Source organism: Brassica oleracea, chromosome C1 (genome assembly GCF_000695525.1).
Source record: "Brassica oleracea var. oleracea cultivar TO1000 chromosome C1, BOL, whole genome shotgun sequence".
In the NCBI taxonomy this organism is placed as follows: domain Eukaryota; kingdom Viridiplantae; phylum Streptophyta; class Magnoliopsida; order Brassicales; family Brassicaceae; genus Brassica; species Brassica oleracea.
Window position 1 is genome coordinate 13,154,263 of NC_027748.1, and position 10,256 is coordinate 13,164,518.

The following is a 10,256-nucleotide window of genomic DNA, read 5'->3' on the forward strand; positions in this document are numbered from 1 at the left end:
CGTGTGTAAATAGAGTAAGAGGGAGGATGAAGATATGGAGTGAATGAAGAGGAAGAGGAGTGCTTGTATTTATAGTTTAAATCCTGCCGACAGACCGAGGAAATTCCGACGAAATTCCGACGGAAAAGGCTAGTTCGTCGGAATTTCCTCGGAATTTTGTAAAATCCCCCAACGGCTCTCCAACGGCTATAATATTTCCTCAGAATTCATCGGTTTTTTCCGAGGAACACATTTTTCCTCGGAATATTCCGACGGATTGATATTTCCTCGGAATTCCGTCGGTATATCCCGAGGAAATTCCTCGGGATATTCCGAGGAATTCATTTTCCGTCGGAATGTCCGTCAGAATACCGCTGTTTTCTTGTAGTGATGCGATAATAAACCGCTAATTTATGGATTAAAAAAAAAAGCTTTTTTAGCGTTCAATGGTTTGAAAGGCATGTTTGTTCATGGGAGTTGCTTCGTTTCTTCAAAGGTAGTAGCAGTGGCGGATCCAGTGGGGTCATTTATCATATAAATATATTTAAATTATTAATTGTAATAAAATATAAAATAATATTAATAAATATAAAATAATATTTATGTCATATATTATAGTATTAAATAAATTTACTCTTAAAATTTGTAAACCATTTAAAAAATCTAAAACAAAACAGAAAATTTACATATTGTAAATATACCAATATAATAAAAAAATATTGAAAAAAATAACTATGTTCTTAAAATTAAATATTATGTATAAGCTAGTTAATTGTGTTTGTTTGTCTATTGATGAAATAGTGTTTTTTTTTTTGAGCGATAATTTTTTTATTTATGAAATAGACAATTTTATCATATGTGAATATTATAGTTGTCTATATCGTAAGATATGAAATGTACTATATAAATTGCACATGAAAAGTTATGTTTAAAAATGCATATGCGTTACACACAAGAAATTATGGAGCTTTTTGTGGTATTTAATGACATGGAAAAAGTATTAATTAGAGAGAGCAAGAAAAACAATTATTAAGCAAATCAAAAAGTAAATAAAGAACGTGTAAAGAGACTTTTACTGAATGACGTGTCTAGCAAGTAGCAACACTAAAAAGACTTTAACTAATTAAGAAATCTACACTAGATGATGACTAGATAGCAATGAAAAATATAAACAAATTGTTTAAAACAATGTAAAACAATGAAACAACTAATCAACCTGACTTCGATTTTCGGAACCAAGACTGTACGAGGACCACAACCAGATAGTATACAGAGCGAGTCTAGTGAACTGGTTCATAACTTATAAAACATAGAAATAGCCAAACTCAATAAGAGAGGAACATACAACTAGTTTAGTGTTTTTCGTGAATATATTAGTCTTTCTTAGTAACGAACAACAAACACTTATGGCATAAAACATCATTTAATATAGTCTCCTGCAGATAGTGATCCCATCACCAAGAGCAACTTGCGAGATCTGCACACGCTTATCAGCCGAGAGTTTCTTGTTCAGCTCGAGGATTGCTTTCTTGCCTTCTCTCTTCCCCTCGGGCGTGGACGAGTCAGGTTCAGCAACTGATCCTCCCCAGAGAGTGTTGTCATACACTATGATCCCACCAACCTTGATCAGTCTCATAAGCCTCTCATGGTAGTTCCAGTAACTCACCTTGTCTGCATCCACAAATGCGAAATCAAATCCACCCTCGTTCTCTTCCTGCCATCGCAAACATCAAACACACAAAGACCATAGTCAAGATACTGAACCAAACGTGAGTAACAAGAAAGATACACACTATATAGAAAGAAGCTATACATGGTTTAAAAGCTCGTCGAGGACAGGAAGAGCTTCAGACTCTCTGAAATCAATCTTATGTTCAACACCAGCCTTCTTGATGACTGGCAACCCTATCTCATATGTGCTTCTGTTCACATCAATGGCTATAACCTGCAAAATCTTGTGTACTAAATAAGTAGCAGAAACACAGATACATATAGCACAATGAAAAACTTTTGTCCTTTGTTCACATACCTTGCCATCTTCAGGTAATGTAAGAGCAGTGAGGAGAAGAGAGTATCCAGTGAAAACCCCAACTTCGATAGTCTTCCTTGCATTTACAAGATTCAGCAGCATCTCCATTAGCTTGCCAGCGTCCGGTGCAATAGCCATATTAGCCATAGGGTAGTTATGAGTAACGCTCCTCAGCTCCTTGAGAGCTTCTGGCTCGCGTGGGTACACACTCGTCTCCAGTATATACTGCAACATTTTTTCAAAGAAAGTTATCAGGAAAAAAAAGCGGAAAGTTAAAACGTAGTGATGAATATGTATGGGGGGCGCACTTTGTAGAGCTCTTCACTCTGGAGCAATCCCTTGGAAAAATCTGATGCCTTAGCTTCATCTTTAGCCATTGTAATCGCCGTTTCTTTTCCCAAAACACACTCAAGTGCCTCGCCGAGGAACAATGACATAGATAAGTAACCATGGAATGATTTAAGACATTACGAAGAGAATTAAGTGTTCATAACGAAAAGAAACATTACAGAGAGAAGAAGACTAATACCGAAGAACGAGAGAGAGAGTACCAGAGTGCTTAAGTCTCAGTTTCTGATCTTTCACTACAATGCAGGTTTGACTTTATAGGAAATTGTCAAAGTACACTGAACATGTGTCAAAATCTGATTTTCTTCCTTTGATAAAAGAGGAATCTACGTAGGAAAGGCGTGACTAATGGCCTTTTACCCTTCTTTGTCAAGACTGGCAAGTGTTGGCGTATCAGTGTGTACCATCATGAATGAGATATCTTACCAAACAGTCGAAACACAGTTTAAAAGTGACAAGCTTTGTTGTACGATCTCTTGTTTCTATTATCTCTATTGTGAGCATGAAAATGGTAGTCCCATTAGAGGGATGACTAGATGCAATGTGACCTACAAAGGAAAGGCGTGCCTAGTGGCTTTTACTCTTCTCTAGTAAGGTTGACGGATTGGTGTATTATCAGTAATGAGACATCTTACCAAACGATAACGATGATGAAAATGACAAACCAAGAGCAAACATGTTTTCTATTGATATTATTAAGTGCTAGCATGAGTGATGATGCCTCAGCTTCAAAACTTGTGTGTATTAAATTATCCGGAGAGAAAAATAAATCGATTTTTTGGCTCTAGTGCGATAATAAACCGCCAGTTTATTGAATTAAAAAGCATTTTTTTAGAGTTTAATGGTTTTAAAAGGCATGTTTGTTCATGGGAGTTGCTTCGTTTCTTCAAGGGTAGTAGCCAGTGAAAGTAAAGCCTCTTCCAACGATCTCACCTGCACAGTACCAGGCGAAGCATTCCAGACCAAAAAGTGCTGCGATTCCAGCATCTTCAACCTTCAAATCCGCCCTATTCTTCCACAAACCTTTCACGTGATCCACTTCCTTCCAGAACAACTCTGTACGTCCAGGGATGCTACCATCCAAGGAAAGAAAGAAAAAAATGACGAAGTACAGTTGTTACTGAACACCATATCTAGAAACACTGTAAAGACCTTGATCAAGAAATCTACGCTAACACTTCTCTATAAGCACTGAAATGCTGGTATCTAGTGACATGCATCAAAGCAGATACTTTAAATATGTGTTTATAGTCCATAACCATCACTAAAACTAACAGATAACGAGCTAAGACTCTCTGCATCTTTCAATATCCCCCATCAAAGCAACCATGGAAGAGAAACAGAAACCAAACCCTTCACAGCATAATAACAAACAACAGATAAAGCTTTAACCTTTACTACACAAAGAAAGCTATTAAACAGCAGTGCTTAGGCACAATATTGCAGAAAATTCTACCATGCAAGAAATCCAGCTAGCACGCAATTATCTCATCTAACAAACACATCAAAGCGAATCCAGAGGATCAGAAGAAGAGAGATCAAAAAGGAAAAATCAAAACAGACCTAGCAAGACGAGTGTAGAGAAGCTGCTTAGACAACTCATTGCATTTCTCGACAGTGGCTGGCTCCTGGATATAGTGCTTGTTCTTCTCCAGCAACTGTTTGTAGTAAGTCGTGCCGTGCTTCGACACAAACTTTGATGCTTCACAGGCCTTGGATTTCAATTGTAGCATCTTTGACGCCATCTTTCAAAGACTCTTCCCTAAGATTCACAAACCAAAAGAGACTAATGGATGGATGAAGCAGTAGCAGCCATTATCTATATATATAAAGGGGGTAACACTAAAAAGGTTATATTCCAATTCCATTATTAAATGCAATCAAAAGAACTAAAACAAACCCTAATCATCGATCAAAAATAGTTTGACCTAAACAAACCTTCATCATCGAAAGTTAAGATCATTCCCAAATAGCCAGACCTCGGGAAGATTAAACTATCACTCGTAAGCACACACTCAATCAAATCAATCACTCATCAAAGCAAGCGACTCGAAAGCGCAGATCTATCCCTTAGTCAAATTACCAGAAGGAAAAAAGTGGAAACGAAAAGATGAAATTTCGATCACCTTGCTGATTTCGACGGCGACGGAGATTGAACTGGCGGTGTCGCTGTTACCGGAGAACAAGAGTGAAGCAGCTGGATCAATGGAATCCCTAGGCTTGTTTGTGACGAGGTTTTTGTTTCCTAGAGGATTTGCAGACAATGGTACGGGGCCTTTCGGTAACATCTTACTAGCGCACAATTGAGTAGGCCTGATACAACGTAGGCACAGGGCCCATGGTTTATTAATTAGTGGCAAGTTTATTTCACTGGCCAACAACATTCCCTTTTATAAAAAAAAAAATCTAATTTAAATTTTTGTGATTCGTACCCTGTTCGGGACTACGCTAGGCGTTAGTCGGGCGGTAATTTCGGGTCTAGCGAGTTTATCAAAAAATTAGGGATTAAGCGGAGTAAACGCGGAGCCTAGTTTTTATATTTTAATTATATATATAAGGATATATAGTAGTACATGCCAAAAAAAAAGACGTAGAAACTTAGTCCAGTGGTCCATGACATATTTGTGGTTTTAAAAGGTGTTGGGTTCGAACTGATTGTGACGTAAGTTTTCCTTTTTCTTTTATTAGCGCGCATTGGAAAAAAAATTTAAGAAACCAGTTGAATTTGTTCCACATCGACTAATATCAGTAAGAGGGGTCGTGGAATCTCCATATAAATAGATAGAGAAGGTTTCATCTCGTTTAAAGAAAATTGGGCTGGTTTTATGTTCCGAAATTTGTCATATAAGTAATATTTTGGTCTGAATCGATTTTGGTCTGATTTTTAGCGTTTATTTGGTTTTTAAATCAATTAATCCGATTTCCAACTAATTAAACCGAATAGGTCCAAATCGTTGCGGTCATGCTCCGCCGAATGCCTAGACGGGCGGCTAGGCGTCCGCGTTTAAGAACATGGGATTTGTATGTAACACTTCAAATCAATATTATTAATTCAGAATCATTGTTAATTTTTACCCCTACAACTACTTGGAATATTACTTATTTTACCATTAGACCTCTTTTAAATAAATTAAATGCCAGTATTTAACATATATATATATATATATATCTACCTACCTATTGTAGCGCGGATCAAGATCTAGTAAAAGGTTAAACGTTTCACTCTTAGATGGCGCTAACATCTGACTTGAATTGGTGTGAGGTCTCAAAAACACATAGAAAATTCATCATTATAGACATTTAACCTACACAACTTGGAATTGTTAAGTTTTAATTTATGTGTGTTTAATAATATATTAGAGTATGATCCGCGCATTTGCAAATGTTTTTTTCACTTTAGTATCAAAATTTATATGAAAATAAATATTAGGTGTGTTATTTATAAAATATATATTTTATTTCATTATAATTATCGGTAAACAATGTAAATTCGCTGGACCTTAATTATTTAAAAACATGGTCTTGTTATAGGCTTCTTGGAGCATATTTATCCGTTGAAAACATTATTTTGGTATGAATTTTGTTTAAAATCACATTTATGTGATATAAGTTTACTTTGTATTGAGTTGATTTAAAATATTTTATATTAGTTAAAAACATATGTTAATATATAACTTATTTGTGTATAATTAAATCCCATTAATTTTTATGTTTTCTATATTTCAATTAAAATATCTTAATTCATATTTTAATATATTTTACACTTGTCAAAATTTATTTTTATAATCAATTTGATTTTGCTCTAATATAAAGAGAGAAAATGCCACCTAATATTCATCCATCAGTATAGAACTACTATAAGTATTCTCTTGTCCTTTCAATTACTTTCTTTTCTTTAAAATTTGTTTCCTTTTTTTGAATACGTAAAACTATGACATATTTGGTGAGAACATATTCTTACAGTAAACTTAGAAAACAAATGAGAAGAAATCTAACTACAAAATTTTGGTGATAATTATGATTGTAGATGCAACAATCGAGGAAAAGTAAATGGGAGATGTACATGTTGGATTTGATGCTCTTGATATCAACTGCATGGGATATGGTTTCAGGTTTGTTTCTTTTCAACAATTTTTTTTTTAAAATCAAAGACATTAGGTAGTTGAGAAATTCTATAAGATGCAACATATTCACTAGACATGATTTTGTTGGTAAATGTTTCCATTAGTTTTGCAAATAATTGAATTTAATATTTATTCAGGAAAAAATGAATGTCTAGTAAATTTTAGTTAAGGAATTTAATTATGTAAAATTTAACAGATAAACTGTTTCATTTGAAACGGGTGGTAATTCCCTTACAAATATTGTCCCAATTTTTTTCTAAATTTTGATGCACTAAATTTCTCTTGTAACATTGCCTCCTCTACTGCATAAAAAGTTATTTTATTATATTTTTTGCATTTTTTGCTTATGTTTTGCTCATAGTTTACTTTTTGTTTTTCTTTTGTTTTAATGAAAGGTTAGCTGTGATATACATTTTTCAAAAAAAAAAAAGTTGTAATATAACAATCTTGATGTTTTGTAGATTAGCGTGTTTTGGTTTGTGTATTTAACTATTGTGTCAATGCTGATCAAGACCACTCTTGCTTTTGTGTTTCTCTCCAAATCTTATTTTTATGAGTAATGGATTTACAGAAAATATTGATTTGGTTTTACTTTTGTTGCATTATAATTGCAAAAGGAACATGGAATTGGATGTCAAATGCTATTAGAGACGTGTATTCATCGTTCTATCATATTCATCATTCATCAGATATTCAAGTAAGAAATTTTCATTAATTAATAATTTTACTGTGTGTCCGATAAAACACCTTCCAATGCTATTATACTTCATATTGTAGCAAATATGATTTATACAGCAAAAGCAAAGTTCTTGTTGACGTTGAACTAGTAAAGCCGTACTACATTTCCCTGATCAACAAGGTAAAAAAAAACTTCTTTATAGAAAATAGTATTCAGAACCTATATTCTATATAATATTCATCAGTATATCGTTCATCTTTTTTATATGTTAAGTAATGTGTTATATCCAAGTTCTGATATTCATCATAACATGTTTTTTTCTATCATGCGGTATTTTTCGTCGAAGCTAAAATGGTGAAATAGTACAACGAGATTCGGATAAGTCTGGTGGTGGGTTGGGAGGTATCATATCAACACACGTACACCAGAGCCGTGCAAACACTATATAACATACATAAACGATTTTAAAATATATGCTCTCATTTGTAAAAAAAAAAAAAGGTTTAGCATTATCATTATCAGATAGAAAAAAACAAACAAACTGAATAATAATTCTAAAACATATTTTCTTCTTCTTGTCTTTTACATAAACTCATTGACTAGACTTTCAAAATATTTTTTTATAATTTTTTCTAGTAGATAAAATAACTAAATCAGTAATTAGTTTTGCCAAAAAGCTGAACAAAGATAATATTTTTAAACGACTTTTAATTTGAAAAACTCATTTTAGAAACCAAAAAAATATTTGAAAGTTATTAAATAATAAATTAGTTAAAAAGAAAAGGCTTAAGTATAAGATTTGTAAGAGAATGTGAGATGAAAAACACTGTCAATGTGAAATCAAAGTGAGTAGAAGAAACAATAACCCATAATGGTAAGTTCTTTTACTACCCTAATTGGTTGTAAGATAAACCAAGAATAGCTTTTATATATCTTATTATTTTAATTAGTAAACAAATATACACTAATAAACTTATCTTTTAATTTGTGGCACATATTTTTCTTTTTAATAATCTTAAACTTAAGCCTAAATAAACATATTTTATTAGTTAAGATTAGTAATTATTCAAATACATGTTGTTAAGTGTTTTGTAAGATTTTGATGTCCTAAGCCAATGTTTCTTTCTCTTTCAAGTAAGCACGGCTCTGACGTACACCCAACCGGAAACCGGTTATACCATTTATTGGAAAAATAACAAATGTTGAAGACAAAGATGCAAATATAATATGATTATTTCATCTTCATCTAAAACGACCGACTGGAAGTGACCGACTTATATATATTTTTAATTTTACTTTTACTATAAATACGTATGTTCACTTCTTTCATTTGATCAATTCATATATGAACGAAAAAGTCAGAGTTAACATCATCTCTCTCTCACTCACGTCGACCCTCTTTCTCTTTTATTTTATACACACAAAATATATAAATACAAACACTACCTCACCTATATTACACAACACGTTATCAGCACGAAACTCTGACCAACCGAGGTTTATCAATCCGAAAGTTCTTAAATCAGTCGAGGTAATGTTTAAATTTATGTATTTCAATATATTTAATTTCTTTAAATTTTATTATTATTTCGGAGTGAGAGACTAGACCTTTTCCGTCTATTTATTGGGATGATAGACCCTGCCTTTCCCGACTGACCGTTATGGTAGGCTATGCCTTCACGATCAGAGAACACGTGGTAGGCTTTGCCTTTATGAATAAAAAGAAAATGTCAAAAATGGTAGACTAAATCTCCTCGGACCTTTAAATAAGTAAAAGTCAAAATGGTAGACGATGTCTCCTCGGACTTTGAAAAATGATCAATATGGTAGTCTAAGACTCCTCGGATCATGTGGTAGGTTAAGCCTCCAATTTTATTTATTGTTCTTTAAATTTCTGCAATTTAATTTATGCATTTATTTTATGCTTTTAATTTATGCATTTAAATTTTCGTCTTTATATATTATTATTCTATGAATACGATTATCATGTCAAATTTGACAAAAGTCAACATAAATGCCCTTGATATTACAAGACTTGGGCAGTGGGTTCAAAGATGCACAAATAAGTTTTGAGAAATCATCGATAAGTTGAAACGATATCAGATGAGAAAAAGAAAAACCATGATATTTTACCCACTTCAATGATGGTTTATAAGATGAGGTGTATCATGAGAAAAGATTTAGAAGATCTTTGATAGTTAAATCCTTGAAAGAAAGGATCGGAGTTTTTGTAAATCCTCCGAGTAAACTGAAAAAAATGAAATCATGATACTAAACCATGAAGTCGGTCCTACTAGAAAAGGAAGAGGGTGTAGTGTAGATGCGGTTTAAATCGCTATCATGGTCGTGGAAGAGGACGAGGAAGAAGATTCTGTCCCTATGAGAATAATGAGAACTTCCACGAAAATGAAAGTGGTCGGGTGATAAAAGGCAAACAAAATTTTTTTGCTATAGATACGGCCAGAAAAAAAATTGGATACGTAGTTGTCGTACGCCAAATATTTAGCCGATCTATATCAAAAATCAAAAAAGAAAAAGAGAAAATAAGTATATTAAACTTCATCTCTTATGAGCCTATACCATTTTTCATAGCTTGAATACTCATCTTGATGATTCAGATTTTCTGTTTAGTCCAGAAAATGAAAATAAAATATCGATGTGATATGAGAATTATCTTCCTGAATAAGATTTTGAGATTCAGGATGGAGATAAATATACCTGGCATATATTGGGTCATCGTACATGACTACTAAGGTAACAAATATTTCTCCTCTCTCAAAATAAATAAGTATAGTATCTAGTAATATAAAAATTACTATTGGTTCTAGAAGAGCTTATGATGAAAAGACATGCATAAGAAAAAGATGGCAAAATTATAAATGAATGGTAAACCTGAAGTTTACTGATATATAGTCATCTCCAATAATGTTATCGACATTAATTGTGAAATGTTGAAAAACCAGAAGTTTTTAATATAGCATGTCTTAAAGAAAATAAAAGAAACCATCATGGGTGATGAATCATCAAACAAGTTCATTATATGTGATTTCTTTAAGCAGACCCCAAATTAAGATCTCACTCTAAAGGATTTGAAACA

The 10,256-nt window shown here is 33.0% G+C and overlaps 2 protein-coding genes across 3 annotated transcripts; both read right to left on the bottom strand.

Annotated features, from left to right (window-relative positions):
• Positions 1-1,219: 1,219 nt before the first annotated feature.
• Positions 1,220-2,778, bottom strand: LOC106302092 (probable caffeoyl-CoA O-methyltransferase At4g26220). 2 transcript variants are annotated; one of them, XM_013738713.1, is made up of 5 exons: positions 2,538-2,778; positions 2,317-2,424; positions 2,009-2,233; positions 1,793-1,924; positions 1,220-1,693 (listed from the first exon to the last, which is right to left on the bottom strand). In XM_013738713.1, exons 2-5 carry the CDS (start codon positions 2,383-2,385, stop codon positions 1,403-1,405), a joined length of 717 nt encoding a protein of 238 aa, XP_013594167.1. In that variant the 5' UTR covers positions 2,386-2,424; positions 2,538-2,778; the 3' UTR covers positions 1,220-1,402. The 2 variants fall into 2 exon arrangements, with proteins under 2 accessions (XP_013594167.1, XP_013594096.1); XM_013738642.1 differs by having other exon boundaries at positions 2,317-2,778.
• Positions 2,779-3,025: 247 nt separating this feature from the next.
• LOC106302235 lies at positions 3,026-4,698 on the bottom strand. The gene is made up of 3 exons (XM_013738805.1): positions 4,483-4,698; positions 3,920-4,118; positions 3,026-3,429 (listed from the first exon to the last, which is right to left on the bottom strand). The coding sequence occupies exons 2-3, from the start codon at positions 4,099-4,101 to the stop codon at positions 3,243-3,245; spliced, it is 369 nt and encodes a 122-aa protein (XP_013594259.1). The 5' UTR covers positions 4,102-4,118; positions 4,483-4,698; the 3' UTR covers positions 3,026-3,242.
• Between the last annotated feature and the right edge of the window lie 5,558 nt (positions 4,699-10,256).